Raw genomic sequence first — 18,847 nt, 5'->3', positions numbered from 1 at the left:
ACACGCATCCGTGATCTGGCTGCTGGCAAAAAAATACAAAATTCCACGTTTTTGTAGATAGGGGCTGGAAACTCTACAGTAGGGTTCTCTGATACGCTGAATCTGATGGTGTTATTTTCGTTAAGATTCTATTACTTTTAGGGGGTATTTCCCCCTATTTTCTAAAGTAAAGCAAATTTTCTCAGGCTCGTAACTTTTGATGGGTAAGACTAAACTAGACAAAACATATATATTTAAAATCAGCAGTAAAATGCGATTCTTTTGAGTAACTATTAAAATTCCGTTTTTGTTGGTATTAAAATTCCGTTTTACAGTTTCTGTTACTATTGAGCCGGGTCGCTCCTTACTACAGTTCGTTACCACGAACTGTTTGATTTCATTTGAATTGGAATTCACATAAAGAAAGTTGCAATCAAAGACTATATCTTTGATGAAGTTTTTCTCCTTGGCTTTGGTGAAGTTTGATTTTAAAGAATTTTTGCGCATATATATACCAGTCAGTCAGCCGCCAAAGCGGTGAACGTCCTCATTGGATTTGGATGCAGTTTCATTTTGTATATTTTTATTTGCACTAATACAAATCTGTAAAAAAGAAAAGTAGATTATTGAAGCAATTTAGTAAAATTACATTGAAAACCCGACAAGACTTAGATTTGCCACCGGCAAAATTTATAACCGATAGGCATTTTGACAATCAATGAGAACCAAGGAAATGATGACGATATATTCATTCGAGATTTGCCTTTCAATCGTAGGCATCGGTATAGTGGCATAAAGTGTATTTTGTCAATTCATCGATAAAACACGGATAAATCTGAAAAAAAATTTCCAGACCCTATCCCCCCAGGGAAAAACTGGCAGTTGCCGCTGGAAAAGAGAAATTACCAACTTTCGCCACGTTCTCAATTGCAAAACAGACTTAACCGAGAAAATTTCTCGTCAAATCGATTATAACATATCAGATTATCTTTTGCTCCAAAAATATGGTTGGAATTTGAACTTTAAGCTTTAATTCGAACTATATTCAGACCATTTCTAAACAGCAAAATCATGCTATGCCTGATCCGCTTTTTTCATCTTTCACTACAAACAATTTTTACCTGGTGCTAGCTTAGGTTGTACGCCATAATTATAGGCCAAGGTTTAAGATCGTCTGTGCTATCTAACACTCCATAGTAAAGATTTGCAAGTAAAGAGCAATCAGTGAAAATGGTGTTCGAAAAACTTATTTCCGCTATTTGGACCCGACTAGGGTAAAAGTGCTATAAAGCCACGACTCACAGACAGCCAATCGGTTATCAAAAGACATTTACATAGCCTGTCAGTTTCAGAGGCTGTACTTCCATGCAGTATTAGCTTAGGTTATTATATAGAATGTGTATGGGAGCACTACTAATCGTTATGCGTTATAGTGTAGTTACTTAAATTTAACAAATTAAAAAATTTAACAATTTGACGTTTTGTCGCAAAGAAAAAAAAAGAAAAATCAAACTTAGGCATATATTAGAAAAATATTGCAGGCTTGCCCCTCCCCCAAGCCCTAAGAAAAATTTCTAAGGGCACCCCTTCTTAACCCGGCACTAATGAATCCAATAACAATACCCAAGGTCAAGTAACAAGGTCAAGGTAGGTATTGGCAAACTCAAAAATGAAATTCAGATATTTCCTGCCAATCATCAATATAAAAATGTTGAATTCAAAATGATCAAAGGTACAAAATAAAATCTTCTTGTTCTTCAATAGATATTGGTTGCAATCATCAGGACTCATCTCGACTTGTCTCCACTCTTTCTAGTAAGCATTAGTTAAGGAGATAAATATCAAAAACATTACTAATAGTGCACTAAAACAAACTTTTTTTTAAGTCTTCGAACCTGCACAGCAGCAAAATTTTGCTGTCGAACCAACAGTTCATATGAGCCGTTCAGACGCCACATCGATAAATATTCTGTAAATATATTCCCGCCGATTGACAACAAAATAATACTAAGTTTACATATAAATTAACTAAATCCAGTTTGGATTGTATTCAAGCATCTTTCTACACTGATATACACGAGAAATGCGAGAAATTTCAGGATATCTTGATAAATATCAATAGAATCAATGTAGGTAATTTTATATGCAAAATAGCTGATCTACAGAAGCCTTTCTGGACCGATAAAAGTCCAAAGACCATTGATAGAAAATTTTTATTGACTGAAAATGGAATAAAAAAAAAAAAAAAGAAACAATCAAATTGAAGCGCAAATTTCGTATTTGGAAAGAGTATTGAATGGCGCATCTAATACTATATTTATCTTTCAGTTACTGAATTGGCTAGCTCTGCCAAATATTGACCTAACAATGTATAATACTAGTGTATTCCGGACAAGGCCACACAGTAGCATGTTTAAAATTGCTGAATTTTGGAACACGAATGAATATGCCAGACCTTACCAAGGCTTTCAATTTTTAGAGCGAGGAGGGGGGGGGGGTTAAAATATTTTAGACATGCAAAATATGGTAAATATCTTTCTTAATCAATATTTAACCGTAAAATACTAATTTTTACGTAAAATTTTACATTTTGGAGGAAGAGTCCAGTAGCCACCCCCTCCCTCCATTTTGATTAGGCTGCCTTCGTCCTCCAGCTCTCCTCTGCTCTACATGTATGCGATGGAATCAAATACAGCAAAAAGAAAAAAAAACTGATCCAAAAGCGTAAACCAATAGAAAAATGAAAGACTCGCATTACCAAAGCAATGCTGCTAGAATAAAAAATAAGTCTACTGAATATCAATGAAAGTGGCACTGGGTTCGTGCATAAAACACACAGGAGACAAGGAGAAGACAAAGGCCAGAAATATATTTAAACCAGGCACTTTATTTCGATGGGGGGGGGGGGATTTGTCTTCCAAAACCATGAAAAAAAGAATTGTTCGAAAAGTATTGGAAATTATGAAGACTGAAGTTTTTCGGGGTTATAAACAAATCAATCTCTACCTTGCCTGGGTACACTACCGTCTTTGCCCTTCTCACAACAAAAAATTTGGAAAGGGGAGGGGGATGCGTCAAAAAACATTGATATCTTGATGTATGAATGTAAAAAAAGTTTTTAAAATGTTTTCAACAATTGAAAATACTTCTTTTAAGACCTATATACCTCTGCAAATCACGCATCGTCAATTTTTTATCGAAAAATACATCCAATGCAGTCTTTCATTACATGTTTTTGCAACGAAGAATTCCGCCATATATATTACTGTATCCAAGTGACAAATTAGTCGTTGTTATCTTTCGAAATTTTTTTTTATTTTCTGCGCAAAGCGCACATACAGCAGCCGCATTACATTCTTGTTTCAAGAAAATGTTTCAAAATCAACAAACGTTTACAACTTACTTCAAGAGAGGTGATCCCTTACTTTACATTTTCGTAGAAATATCAAAAGCATAATTTCAAGGTGCACGACTTTTATATAGCACTTGAGTGCAATTAAACTCGAGATACTATGACATTGATGCATTTAACATTAGCAGTGTTAATTTATCTTCTGGGGCGCCATGAATGACAAATGTGGTCACAAAATAAATATATGACTCGACTATTGAAAATAATTGAATTACCCTTGACTTGAAGCTTTTGTCTAACACTTAAATCAAGGTTATTCAGTAAATTATATAATTAATCGACTGAAAAAATAGAGCAAAAAAGTAAAACTGTCATTACCTTACGAAACCATAGAGCGTAACATCTTTTGAAAAACCCAAAGCAATTGGTGTGCAATGTAGAAAAACCTCAATTTTCGCAATAAAATGTGTAAATCATAATCTACACATTTGCCAGAAGCAAGCCCCCCCCCCCGGAATGTGTCAAAAAGACTCGAGGTTTCAAAATACCTCTGTCCCAGATTGTAAGTAATTAATGTTTTTACTCATCACTCACTCTAATTATATATAAAAAAAAGTATTTATGAGTGCTTATAGCAAGCCTGATGACGCAAGCAAGACGTCGTATTTAAGATATTTAGGACGCTACCTGCCATTTAATTTATGATTGAAGGCAAATTGACAATGAATGAGTTTTTTAACAACGATATTTATTCTAGTAATGTTTTCTGCCAATAATTCTACTTATTATTGGCATTTAAAAAAAAGAAAATATTTACAGGCTTGAACTTCAATTGAACGTTTAAAACTTTGTTTACTTGATTATTAGTATAACTTGATTATTAGTAGATTATTATTAGATTGATTGTAATAGAATGGTAACCAACCAATTCATGTCCCCCCCCCCAAAAAAAACGCCGCTTGTAGGGACAACTTCATAATGTCAAAAAGGATATCTTTTGCTATGTCCACGTTTTTCTCCGTCGTAGTCTCGAGATTCCTAAAAAAAAGACGGAAATTAAAATAATTCAACAACTCAACTGGATAAGGATGGAATTCAACAAAACAAGTTATAATATGGGTGGAAGAACAATTAATGTAGAACAGACAGGGCAGGGTTGGTGGTGGCTTGGAGCCCATCCACACCGAAACCTAATATTTTCCACAAAGTTTTACTGATAATTATCTGTTTCTGCTTCTTAGAAGATATACCCCCTCCCCCGCCGCACCCACCTCCAAATAGTGTTTGCATATTTGCCTATAGAAAGAACCATTATAAGCTATTACAATAGATTAAATGACATCAAAATGATTATGCTTTGTACAAAAAACAGTACCATCTTTATTTCCCTCAGCCTCCCATTGGTTCCGAGTCTGAGAAGGACGTATCAATAAAGTTAGGTAATTTTTTGCTACTACGTGAACTTTCAATTGTACCCAGTTGGATGCTAAAGTAATTCTGGTTTATTCGTCTAGACTATTACGAAGTTGACGAATCTTATAAATTACAAAATAGGGTTGAATCTAAACCGTTTCTCAAACAAAATGTTTTTTTATGGCTCAAACCTTGCACAGAAAAAATTATAAAGATTTAATATTATCCAGTCTTAAATATTTCTTATTTGTTTTGGATTCGTTCGTCACCTAAATTACGACTCGACCCTAAGAGTCGTTGACCTAGACTTAAACAAGAGTTACAAAAATAGATAAACAAAATACAAAAAAAATATTTTGATACAGAATTGCAGAGTAAAACTAATAATTTAGCTGGTCAGCCCTAGAAGGCGATAATTATTTTTACTACCTTTTTGGTACTGAAGACAAACTTCAGTATCCTCTCTTGCATTTTCAATGAGGATAGCAATTCCTGTTTTATCCCTGTTATAGCGCACAAATTTCCTCTCTTACTAATTTTTCTTGAATTATTAACTTGATTAATAACCTCAATAGGAGGGGAGGATGAGGATTCGTAGTTTGAGCGGTCTTTTTTATTTTTATTTATTTATATTATTTCTTATTATTACATATCTTTTTTGTTACTTAGTTGAATTTATGGATATTGATTGCTATAGTCGTTAGTCCTCAGAGCTGTATTTCTTCTTGGCCGGCTACTTGTTAAATGATTGAATAGTATATTGTTTTTTTTTAAATAAAGTGTAATTCAATTTCCAGTTACTAGCGATTTTAGTCATTCTTACCTTAAATACTAGTTCTTTTAGTCTTTATATACTAATTCTTTCTAGTTTTTTTTTTAGTTCATAAATGCTACTCCTCAGATACATTATTTTATATTATCCGATCTCCAAAATTTCTTACTGCTTTTGGACATTCACCAATCAAATACTAGTTTTTTTAGTCGTATTATACTGTTTCTTTCTAGCTCTTTTAGTCCATAAATACTAGTCCTTAAATACATTTCATGTTATCCATTCTCTGAGATTGATTATTGGTATTGGTCATTCACCCTGTAAATACTAGTTCGATATTGAAGATATATTTAGGGGTTTAGAAAATTACACATTTTTCCAAATAGAAAATAAAAGAGGAATAGATACACATGCACAATGGAGAGGTTTTGGAGGGCCGAAGCCACCATTCCTTCGTCGAGATTTGATGTGTAAAAAAAGAAGTAGTAAAAACAGATAATATTAAAGTTTAGCTTTCAAAAAATATAATCTATTTCTCCTAATATAACAGGTTGTTGACGCAACATTTTTACCCTGCTACACTGTAGACATTGACATATACAGGGAAGTCACACGTGGTATTTTAGTCTTTGAATAAAATAGCACTTATTTATGTAAATTTTTTTTTCATGACCAACGTGAAAGTTTTCAATGGGGAAAGGGATAATTCACCTTTTATTCTTTTTAATAAAACAAAATTAATTAGTACACAAACAAATAATTTCTACAGAAAAGACGTTAATGTAATCGATTGACTACTCTTAAGTTTCATATTGCATCCAATAATGTTGCTACTTAATTACAAGTCAAACCAAATCGAAGTTTCTGGAACTTCCTATGAGTTTTGTCAACTTCCATTATTATTTTTGTACATAACCATGTTTTTATATGGTTCAATTAGGTCAATATTTAACAGCTGATTTTAAATTTATTAACTTCATTTCAATATATTATCTCAATTCATTTGAAAAAAAGATACAAACATAATACCTTGATAAATCAAGAAGTTTAAAAATTAGCAAAACACATTTTTTTTTCAAATAAGAACAAAAACCAACAAGTTTTAGTAATATGTTTTAAGTTTTATGAACGTTGAAGTTTAGTAGCTCGTAAACTAAATAGTTATTAAAAGTAAGATAAACTCTTTTTTACAAAGAAGATAAAGAAAAAATCTTAAGTTTCACGATTTCCTGCGAGCTTTATCAACTTCAATTTTTATTTTGTTATATAACGACTTTTTTGTTGTTGTTCGAATGCGTTCATATTCAATAACTATTTTAGATTATATTAATTTCAATTTAAAACCTTATCTAAATTAATCTTCAAAAGAAATACATACGTAGCTAATTAAGTTACAGTGGAGTAGATTATTCATTCATTATTACATTATAGAGCAATTTAACTTGAAAAAGAACTTCATTACAAACGTAAATAATAATTTTATAAACTAACGGATGTTTCACCGTGACCAATTAGGTCTTGAAAATTCTTAAGCACTGAAATAGAGATCGACCTTATTAAATTACCATTTCGTCATTATAAATGCATATATTTTTTTTTCTATTTTATACAAGAATAAGTTGAACACAAGGCAATGTAAAAATAGACCAGAATACTTAAAGGTAATACAGCTAGCCGACGCCAAGGTTTTAGTCATATAATATAGGAATGAAAGTATTTTGTTCTATAAAAATTAAATATGAAGAGGATCTTCTAGACACTTTCCACAAAGGAGTTACCCGGCATGGCTCCACTAATAACTGCAACAGAACAAAAAACAAAAAAAGAAAAAAAGAAACCCGTCAATAGAGACACAGAGCCACCAGCTCCGATTGGCAGTTCCCACCTCCGAACCTTGCACGCTTGTTATCAGGCCATCACGTTTCTGTTTTCTGTATTTAGTTTTTTAGTTTACATATTTCACAGTCTATTTTACATTCTCATGGTTTCAAAAATATTCTGTAAAAGTACATGTTCCTAGCTTGAATAGTTTAGCTGCAGCGGCTCGGTTCTTTGACCCTTACACACATCCGTCTCCCCAGCATCTTCGGTTGCGCATTTTCAAACTTATCTTTCCCTTCAGTTTCTTACCTTCATTTCTTCTTCTTGTCCTTATTTATTTTCTTTGGGTCTTTTTTCTCTATTCTTTCTTATTTTCTCTGGGTCTTTCTCATTATTCTATGCATTATAAATTCCTGTAAATCTTTTTTTAGTACATATTTTCTAGAATTTCGAAAATTTTCAATATTCTTCCATTGAACTAATACATGGGAAATTCCCTTCACATCCTTGAGGTAAGAAACTAATGCTGGTAATAACAAAATACTTCTAGCGTACAAAAATAAAAAGAAAAAAAATAGTAAAGCTGCTTTGGTAAAAATAGCATTAGTTGCACAGTTAAGATAAAAAGAAAAAAAAAACAAAGAAACGTACCTTCTTTTCTGATCTTCTTTCAGAATCAGCACCATTAGTAGTCCCAGTTTTTCCTAAAATAAACCATCAATCAGCGATATCAAAGGAGAAACTGTTAAAAGAGATGTCCCCCAAAAATTTCTCACTTTATTCCTTGATTTTTTTTTCATTATTAAATTTACTTCTGCTGTTGTTGTCTCTTCACAATGTTTTAGAAGGAGATGCCGACTATTAATCATCTCATACATGATTCTTCATCATTCATTTTCAAAGACACCAAAAAATTCAATTTTGTTAAAAAATTATTTTGCTGCTATTAATATAAAATTATAAAAAACACGTAAATATGAGTAGTGGCTTTTAAATGAGCCACTTAAAATCTCTCTACAACCTTGCAGTAGCCTACAAACCTTGGCGAAAAAAGATAAATAAATGCTACCCATGCTAAAAAGAGATTTAACTTCCACTAAACGGTTTCCAACGAGGTTGACTCCATAAGTGTGCTTCTCATTTCGATCCAGCCCCATTTTCATGGAGTTTCAAGCTTTTTTCAAAATGCTCGAGAATTTGTTTTGACAAGAAAAACTTTTACTATTTAGATAAACATATATATTATTAATCATTCTTGAATCACCTTTAAATGAAAAATTACCAAACTACACATTTATTTTTTCATAAGGTGTTTAAAACTTTCAGTTATTAAGGGCTGTAGTTTATTCTTTATAAGTGTGCAGCTATTGGTGCATCCATACTCACTTGAATTTTTTGTATTTTGTATCCAATCTTGAGGGAAAATCCCATATATCGGCCTTCAAAACATGATCTGATTAATCATTGCAAAGCATATGCACTGCAGATTTCGAAAATTCTTACTTCTATATAAAAAAAAATTGTCCATGTAATTTTTAACGGTCCCAAAATACAAGCCATCAAAAAACAAGCAAATACCGACTAACTAAAAAATAAAGCCAAAACTATCAAAAACCCAACGACAAGCGACCGAAGCCTGCCAAAAACTGTGACAAATTTATTCTTTTGACACGATTAATCTTACTGTATGTGAAATATTCCATTGCAATGTCCATAATATATTCCTAATCTGGGATTCTAAGGATTTCTTTTTTTAAGAAGCCGCTCAAAAATGCCACTCATCGTTCCTGAGAAGAAATTGATCAAATTCTCAAACCAAAGAAAAACCTTAACAAAGAAGTATACCATTGAACAAAAGTGTGCTTAGCTAGCCAGTGGTAGGTAGGTCCCGATAAGATAGTGGATGAAAAAATGGGAGCCTCTTGCTAAACGATCATTACCCATTTGGTGCCAAAAATCTCTATCCCATTTGAGTATTAGAAAAAAGACTGCATTTTTAAACAAAAAAGGGTCATTCTAGAAAATTTCAATAAACGCCCAAAACTCAGGTTTAATTACAGACAACCGTGTAAGGAGGTTAGTAAAAGAAAATAATATAACTTTGCTGGCAAAGAAGAACTTCTTCTCTCTATCTGTCTCGCTCTCCTAATTCTTCTTCTTGTTTGGAGCAATATGGAACCACTCCCGCATAATCTCATCACCGGAATCAAAGTCAGGATCATGCACCGGTGTTGTAGCAGGTGAGTACGAACTCCGGGTCCCGTATTACCAAGGTGACATCAATCAAACTGCGTCACAACAGGACCTCTCTCTTAAGTTGTGACTTGCCATTTATTTTTCTGTTTCAATTGTCCCGTCAAAAATAAGAAGAGGAATGAGAAAAAAACGCAAAGAAATCTTTTTTTTTGTGAAGATTAAAAAGAGAAACTTCTCCGAACAATCGGAATCATTTATCTAGTCCATCCATGCGAAATATTTTGCATCATAATGTCACTACAAAATAGAAATAAAATATATCATGAATAGATCCCGACGAAAAGATCCATTCAAAAGAGGAAGAAAGCTCAATTCTAATTTTAGCTCTTCCTCTATTAAAAGGTTTTAATCCATCTGGATATCCAAAGAAGTGCACGACTTGACGACTCTCTTTCTCTTTCAAGCTATTTTTCTGTCTATCAAAGAAATGTTACTGGTGATTGTCCAACTGTACATATTTCAATTGACGTATTACATTTAATTGAGAGCTAAAGTAGCCTACAAAATAAAGAAATAGTCGTGATCGAACTTAATATGCAATGAAATTGCAACTATTCTGGCCTTTTTATATGTAATATTGAAGGAGAGACGTATTATCATTTTTAGAGGTGTATACATCTAATTTTCAGAAATAGGACATGTATCACGGGCACAGTATATATTGATAAGGAAGGAATGAAGTCAATTTATGAAATTGTAGGGATGGGGGACAATTGTTTTCATTTTTTAAGAAGATACAAAAGCGATACTTTTCGAAATCTAGGGAGGGCTATTTTTGTTTCATTTTTTCACATATTTTTTTTAACGAAAACGCGCAGAAAGGGTTTTAAGCCTCTCTCTCCCAAATTCACTCCTCTGTAAGAGAGCAGATGTAAAAAAATGTACTGGTTTCCCTCAAGTCACAACCTAAACGGGTGGTTATACATTTTTGCGCAATTCTTACTCTGATAAATGCTTGCGGTCTAGCGGATCCAATGACGATAATGTTACACATTACATCTTATATTTTCTCAACTGAACAGCAACCAGGATGATTATAGGTTTTTTTTTTGCTAAAATGCAGTAAAATTGTACTTTCTCAATTTTATTTCGTATTACAAAAACTCTAAGTAGCTATCCCATTATCCTCTTCTTCTTCAGGAGCAGCGATGACCTTTACAAAACACGACAACTTTTTAACATATTTAGTGGTCTTACGCATATAGCCCCACTAGACGGGGTTATTTTAATTTTCAAAGGAAGGAAGGATGACATGAAATATATATATATATATATAATGTGCTGTTCGCTCAATAAAGTTCTGTAAGAAGGATTAACCTTCCTCCGTTAGGCCCAGGAAAAAGAAAAGGGTCTCAGCCTTTTTTTCAGTCCAAAAACTAACTGAATAATGTAGAACAACTCTTTTAATAAAATAGCATTTAAGAACATGAATTTGTAAAAAAAAATATATACGTTGTTGAGTAAAAGACACGAAAAAGCATTCTAATTTTTCAATGAATAATAAATCCTAAATAGATGGACATTACTTTTAAAACAGAACCGTTTCTAAGTTGCTGAGGACCCCATCTAACAGCGAACCAAACACGTCGCTAGTTGGATTTTCCGATTTTACACACAATTTGAAATTCCTTTTGCAAAAGTTAACGAACAGCTTCAGATGACCCGCACCCCTCATGAAGACAATTCGGTGATAAAGTTAGGATTCAATCAAAGCTTCTTTTTTCTGTAATCCAAATAAAATAATCTCTATTTTTATCCTAAATTCGATATAGCACGATAAACAGACTGTTACTGTTACTCCAGTTTTGTTGATAAGTTATTACTATTTCAACATAATTACTGCCATGAACGTTGATACAGAACTATAGTTAGAGCAAATTGCACAAGGCATAAATACTGCTTAACACACAAATGCAAAACCATGATCTTAATAGAGGGGAATTCCCTAAAAATTTAATAGGGTGACTATTAAATAGACATGATCACAGAAATTTGCATGGGGTAGGAGGGGCCAGAAAGGAGACACCATTTTCCTTTGTTTACAGGGACGAATACCGATAAAATTAGCGCATTGCAATATTGAAAGTACAATACAGACTACCAAATCTGGACACGGGGGATAGTAGTCATAACTAACACTCTTATAGCTATATTTTTACAAACTCGATAGTAGTTTCACACCCCGTATGAGGGTTACCCAAGCTTCGTATTTGTGTGATTGTGGTCCATTCATTGATTTGCCCTAAATGAGGTGGATGAATGAATCTTTGCAAATTGTGAATCTGTGAATCTTTCACAGAGCAAACAGCTTCCGTTTCCGCTATTCTCGCATACAAGCTAGGCCGTATCAAGGGGGGGGGGGATCCCACTTCTCCAAATTTTGATGCGATTTTAATTTTTTGTACCCCCTCCCCTCCCCTGAAAAAAATCTGGATGTGCCCTTGCATACAAGATACTTAATGAAAACTGTACTTCATAAAACGGTACTTAATGAAAACTGCAGCATAGATAAAAGAAAAATAAAAATGATTAAGCTTACCTTAGCTTATTTTTTCCCGAGAAAAAAAATTCGTCTTCAAAGAAATATTTTTTTATGGATAGCCTGCTTGCATATTATGATTTATAAAATCAAGACAAACAAACCTATATTTTAGGACTATCAATTTAGCCAAACTTCAATAAAAATATCAAACATATATTTGGAAATTGCAAAATTTTCAAATATAATCACATATAGGCTGCTCAAAACTTACGGTAGACTCTGATTTCAACCCAAATGATTTTCATTAACTGAAACTTCAAAATAAACGTATAAGGTTAAAAGAATTCTCAAAACATAAGAATAATAGTATTTTATGAATTAAGTTGTTAAACGAACTAGTTATGTTCTTTGGACAAAGAAAATCATTAGCGAACTATAAAACAACAGCGAAAAGCTATAAATTTCAAAGAAATAAGCCGAACCGTCAGCAACACGTAATCAATAGATCTAATTAAGTAAACCGTAGCTTTCATTCAGTGCAAAACAAAAAAGAACTAAAGACATTAAAAATAAACAAAACAAGAAGACAAAACAACAAGTGAAACTGTTCATTGAAAATGAACAATTAAATATTGTCATTAGGTAAGTCAACCATAGAAATGGTACAGACGAAATTGCATTATTGTATAAACAAAAGGTGGACTTACTTGAGCTTTTCCCTTCTGCGTCTTTTTTCCGCTTGCTTTCACCACCATCCTCCACCTCTCTCTCCTAGAAACAGACGAGAAAAAGGTGAAACTGAATCTAGTAACTTTCTTTATTATTTTCTAAATGGCTAATCACAATACGGCTACTGCGTGCCTACTTCGTACGACAGGAACGTCGAACTGTTCAGAGATAATAGCAAATGACTTACTTATGCGTATTCAAGTAAAGAGAGTTAGCCATGGCAAGTTAGCCCTGGTGCAAGTTAGCCATGAAATTTTTTTTTACAACCTGAAGTTTTTTCAACCAGGGATATGAAACACTACATCAGGAGCACTTAAAAGTGATCCCAAATATTTATATAAATTATATTATATTTTTATTTGATACTTATATAAATTATACGTTTAATAAATTCTTTGAGTGCCCTGTTACTTCGAGAATGTCTATTATGTATTCAATTCCTGGTTTAGTTCAAACATGTAAAGCATTTAATCAATTGACTTGAATAAAAGAAGAATGAACTAATTAGGTTTACCACTTATCAGCGAATAACAATATGAGTGCATTATAATTTTTATGGGTGAGCCAGATAAACAATCCAGACTGGCTATTGATGTTCACCTTATATCGACTGAGGAGGAAACGTGAGTAGTTCAACATCAAGATATTTTTTGAAAAGGCGGCGACTCTAACATACCATCGCTAAGTACTGCTAAGGATAAAACCGGCAACACAACTAGCATATATAAAATAGTTAGAGGAGAATATTACCATGGGAAGGCTTTAAGAACTATTAATAGTCGTCTTGAATAACACACTTATTCAATGAATAATGTCTGAAATAGTTTTATTAACCAAAATTAGTGCTAGAGCTAATCAAAACTGCGACTATTAAATAGCTAATAGCGGTAAACCTTCTACACCAGCTATAAATTTCCGTTCACCATATCAGTTAGGAAGACATAAAGGCAATTGTAACGGGAAGATACCCCTGGAAGGGATGATACAGAGAAGCAACTAAACTTTAAAATAATAAAAACTGGTCTGAATAAAGACAATTGTTAGGGTGCTGTCAATGCCGACAAACAAACATAAATAAATTAAACAAAAATAAGTCTTGGGTTTTTCAAAACTAAAAACAAAATTTGGTTACAAAAAAAGAGTCTCTCTATTACCCCTTCACCCAGGCAATCCAAAAAAAGCCACAGAACCTGCAATTAAAGATTTATTTCACCAAGAGTATTTTTTTTCTTTGTTTTTATTATCTAACTAACTTGATGTCGTTATTGGTGATGGCATTTATTAACATTATTGTTAGACATGTTCTTTTTAGAGTCAATTTTTAATTTTTAAATTCAGAGTGGAAATGATCTGCACACGTCTTAGAAAACATTGCAAAAATAGGAGTTAACTGTAAATTTCAGAATAGAGGCACTTTGATTTTCGTTTAAACATTCCTTGCACTTCAGTGCGTCATTCAGCAATGTAAGACATTATTTAAAAAAAGAGGGAGGATTGAAAAGGACAGCCGGCGACTAGTCATAATTACTTGTAACTTAGAAGCAATCAAATCATTCAAATTTAGAGACAAAATTGGGCACTAAATTAATGAAATACTGGTGTAGACAAACCGTTATTCTGACACCATACTAAGTTAAGCATGTTAAGCAACAGTTGGTAGCTGATCTAAAAAATTAGAAAATGGGTAGAAGGCCCATGAAAATGGCAAATAGTGACTCAGACAAAAAAGGCTATTAATAGCGCCAAGAATCATGGCATAACGCTTTAGATTATTTACAATCGGACTGAATGCACTTTCTAGCTCATGTATTTGCGGTACAGCATTGTAAAGACCAGCGATATATGAATCGTATCATCGTCAATATAATTAGGTCGGATCGAAAATAAATAGACATACCACCTGAGTTCAAGGCGATATTAATTACAAAATGAAAGGCTACAAAGTCAGGTTGGCCACAACTTGATACAGAATCCCTGAGGGGGGGGGGCAGGGCGGATCCAATTATCAATTAAAACGACTGAAGTAAAGCGGCAAAAATCACCACGTCACATATGTGACACTAGTGGTTTCTATTTATACTTGATGACTCCTGTGTTACGTCAAAAAAAAAAAAAAAAAAAAAAAAAAAAAAAAAAAAAAAAAAATCCAGTGACAAAGTAAGTGACAAAACTGGAACTGTTTATAAAAGAAACCCCTTAAAAAGGAAATCCTTAAAAATTTGCCAAGCCACAAAACAGAAGAAAACCATTGTCTTTAGAATAAACTCTGATTAGATAATAATTAAATCCGGCAAAAAATTAACAAAATCGAAATTTTAATAATTTAAAAGTCAGAATCCAGGTTTCCAAAAGAAAAATAAATCTATTGCACTATGCCACATGCCTGCAGAATAACTGTTCAATAAAATATTCAATACTTGAAGCGAAAAAGCACGTTTTAAGTTTATACCAAAAAACTGTGTTAAAGGCAGGGACCAGTTACCCAACTGACATAATTAGGGAAACACAAATTTTCCCTCATCTATAATTGACATGTTCCCGTGGACTTGGGATCATCCGAAAATTAAAGCATTTATTTCCTTTGCCTATCCTCCGTCTTTTATACTTCTCTCTGATTTACCCCTATATATGTTACTGTTCGTCTGTGTGGATGTCCACATTTCCCTCGATACTTGCTCCTATTAACCATCTTCATGAGAAAGCGACAAGAATTCTCCAGTCGGCTACACACACTCCTTTTGTCCTCCTCATGATTAAAGATATTTATGTTTTATCTCTATCTTCGTTGGCATATCAATACTTGGAGATCTTCCTTGTTGTTTTTCGGGACTGCTCAAACTAGCAGGGGATTTAAATTTATATATGGTTCGTAACCGGGAGGATGTGATGATTCCAGCTAGTCCCTCGGTTCGTTCAGACTTAGACCTGGCTGTGACTGTGGGGCGTGCTTGGAACTTGGTTCCCGCTGAGATCCGGCAGTCACGAACACTTGGCTCCTTTAAGAGACAGATAAAAAGTTTCTTATTAAAGGCTTTTTATTAAATGTCTCTTATGGTTTATTTGTCTTTTTTTTTTCTTTTTTGGGTTGTTGTTTTGTTGATGTTGTATCCTCGATGACGCAGAGAATTTTAATTTGTATTTTATTGTCGGGTGATGTGAGGGTCGCTGTTTCGTGGGGACTGCCGGTGAGCTGATTTCTTTTCGTTATATATTTATATTTAGATGTTGGTTAGTATGTTTATGACAAGTTTTATGATTCTTTATTTATTGTATGCCGTTTCCTAAATAACAGACCGTTGAGCCCTTTGGGATATTGTTTTTGTTATCGTTATTTTATGAAAATAAATAGAACTTGAACAGATAGAGCTTACCCGTTTGCGCTCTCTTTTCTTTTCTTCCTTCTCTTCGATCATACCTTCTTCATAATCATCGTCGTGTTGCGAAGGCTTTGACTTTTTCAATCGGGGTGACTCTGCACCTTCCTTACTTGGCTAGAAAAAAAAAGAAGATATTTGTAAATGAACATCGATGCAGCAATCATATGGAGCGGCACAATTACATGCGAACAAACATCAATAGGTACACTTAAGCCAAAATTGCATGTATCGTCAACTTCTCTCTTAATAGCACATCTTCCGACCTCCTTCTAAGATGCTTTATCTCCTTATGTCATCCAATGTCAAGAAAGCAACAGATTATCCTTGTCCATAGAATAATCCTGATTCAATGGCAGAAATTGATGGTAGCACTCGGGAGAGGTCTAAGTTAAGAGTTTCATTTTTCCACCTGGGCTACTGCCTAAAGAGGAGGCATTGGCACCCATAAGGGGGGCAGGGGTGAAAGCCCCCCACCCTAGCTGAATGACGCTGCCTTATATCTTTATTTTGAGATTTCCATTATACAATTAGTCTTTTTTCCCTCAGCTACGGCATAAAGAGGAGGCGTAGACGCCCATAAGGTGGGGGGGGAGGGCAGGGGAGCACCAGCCCAAACCCTGGCTGAATGATGCTGCTTTAAATTTTTTTTTGAGATTTCTATTATACAACTAGACCCTGGCGCCGTGCCTATAAGGGAAGGTCGGCAGCGGGGGGGCGCAATAGCAGCAGCAGTGCACCGCTGGTGCGATCATTTTTGTCCGCAAACATTTTTATTTTGATCAGTATATCTCAAATCCCAGCTTTAATTTACATCAGATTTGGACCTATTCACGAGTTAGAAACTTCGCAAGTCGCTGGCTGGACGCTGTACTTCTTTGTTATTCATCAAGAGAAGTGGAAATCCGGTAGAAACGAAATGGCTGTGGCATTTCAGAACCCTGGCATAATAGTTGAAATATCTAACAGCTATGTGTTTCTAATAGAATTGATTATCAAAATAAGTAGTATTTTCTTTTTCATCGAGCAACCGTCACCATCGAGAAGAACTGTCACCATTCACATCACAGCTGGGTTGGTAAGAAAGTCTTTCCCCTTAGCTTTCATACCATCAAACATCAAGAAGAAATTTGGAAGGTATATCCCCTTTTAATCCAGATTGTTTCGATAATGAAGATCTTTGCTTTTAAATACAGACCAACCAATATTTTTTAGCCTATGAACTGGTGGCAAATTTCCAAGCTCATCAGAGGTTCTAACTCCAGCCCCATTCCTACCTTCACTGCCATCCTCTCACCAAATGCTTTCAGTAACTGTGACTTTGCAGCCACTGTAAAATATAATGGTGACACCTGAATAAGTACAACCACATCCCAGCACCACCAAGAAAACAAAATACTTCAAGGAAGAAAGGAGGACAGAACAAAAGTACTCTGTGATACATCAGAGAAAGCCAAGATTGAAGCTGCCTTTGCTACAAGGAAGGCAAAGAAGAGGTGGGACAGAAAAAATTGAAGCAAAAAAGCATGAAAAGAAAGAAGTAGGTTGTGAAGAGATTTGGTGAGAAGACAGCACTGAGGGTGAAAATAAAACTGAAAAGGTTCAGACAATGACTTTTGATGACAACTCAGACAGTTCTCCTGGGTAAGATAGCGAAAATGAATGTGAACTTAGTATTGATTTGGGTTGCAGTTGGCAACTTTGTAAAAGTTATCTATGAGGGCCTTTAGGAAGAAGGTAGAACCTATTCCAGAGGTCAGTGTGACGACTATGAGAGGTGGGAGAGGTAATGTGTAAAAGTGGCTAGAACAGCCAGATCATATCTACTACATGAAAGAGAATTTAGGGTAAAACCCCCCCAGTACTTGGACACAGTGTGATCTTCGACAAATGTTTTGACTAAAATGTATCTTCCCTAAGCAAGGGCAGCAGGCTCTTAATCTTGGACCTGATGCAGATAGTTGGGATTGGCTGACTACAATCTTATAGCCAAGACTATTTAAATATGATTACTCTATTACACAACACATGTCAGTGATTGAATCTGTCCATGATTGAGGTATTTCAATTTTAAGATCCTTTTTTCAAAATTGGGCAGCAGCCTATTTTCCAAGATTAGAGCCAAGATAAAAATTTACAATTACAATTAGGTTAGTCTCTACTGTCAATTGTCTGTGGATTTGAATTAGTTATCATTGTATATAGGTGAAATGTTATAACTAATGAAAACTTATTAACAAAATTTAAACAGATTTAGTAGAGAAAAAATTAATTTTCCAGGTGGTATAATAGATATAATTATTGAGATGGTGATTAGGGATACCTGCATCTGTAGTTGAGCAGACCTAGTCTGCTCTTAGTTATTACACCTCCGGTGGTTTTATGACAAATAAGGAAACAGATTAATTGTCCTAGATGTTAAATTCAGGATTGGACAGTTAGTAACTTGAGAATTTTCAGACCTACCGTTTCAAGTAACGCTGTTATTTCACGGAATCAAAACCTCAATATTTATAAATACCTGTCTATGGCAATGCCTAAAGTAATATTGATTCTTTGCTATACCAAAGTGTCTTGAAATAGAGAGTTTCTTGAATCTTAAATTCCTACCTGGAATTTAATCTAATATCTGCTCGAAAGACAATTGTCTATTCAATGGATGTGCTATA

The 18,847-nt window shown here is 34.0% G+C and overlaps 1 protein-coding gene across 3 annotated transcripts in view; it reads right to left on the bottom strand.

Moving 5' to 3' along the window:
• Positions 1 to 1,642: 1,642 nt before the first annotated feature.
• The window catches only part of LOC136036337 (THO complex subunit 2-like), a 130,478-nt gene continuing 113,273 nt past the window's right edge, over positions 1,643 to 18,847 (bottom strand). For all 3 annotated transcript variants that reach the window (XR_010619708.1, XM_065718486.1, XM_065718487.1), the window contains 5 exons: positions 16,176 to 16,295; positions 12,783 to 12,846; positions 7,989 to 8,041; positions 4,326 to 4,369; positions 1,643 to 1,794 (listed from right to left, as the gene is read on the bottom strand). Coding sequence is in view for 2 of the 3 variants with exons in the window: in XM_065718486.1 (XP_065574558.1) it covers positions 1,767 to 1,794; positions 4,326 to 4,369; positions 7,989 to 8,041; positions 12,783 to 12,846; positions 16,176 to 16,295 (309 nt within the window). In the remaining variant the exon portion in view is untranslated. The remainder of the gene's footprint in view (positions 1,795 to 4,325; positions 4,370 to 7,988; positions 8,042 to 12,782; positions 12,847 to 16,175; positions 16,296 to 18,847) is intronic.

This window comes from Artemia franciscana, chromosome 15 (assembly GCF_032884065.1).
Source record: "Artemia franciscana chromosome 15, ASM3288406v1, whole genome shotgun sequence".
In the NCBI taxonomy this organism is placed as follows: domain Eukaryota; kingdom Metazoa; phylum Arthropoda; class Branchiopoda; order Anostraca; family Artemiidae; genus Artemia; species Artemia franciscana.
This window is presented reverse-complemented; position numbering and strand designations above follow the sequence as displayed.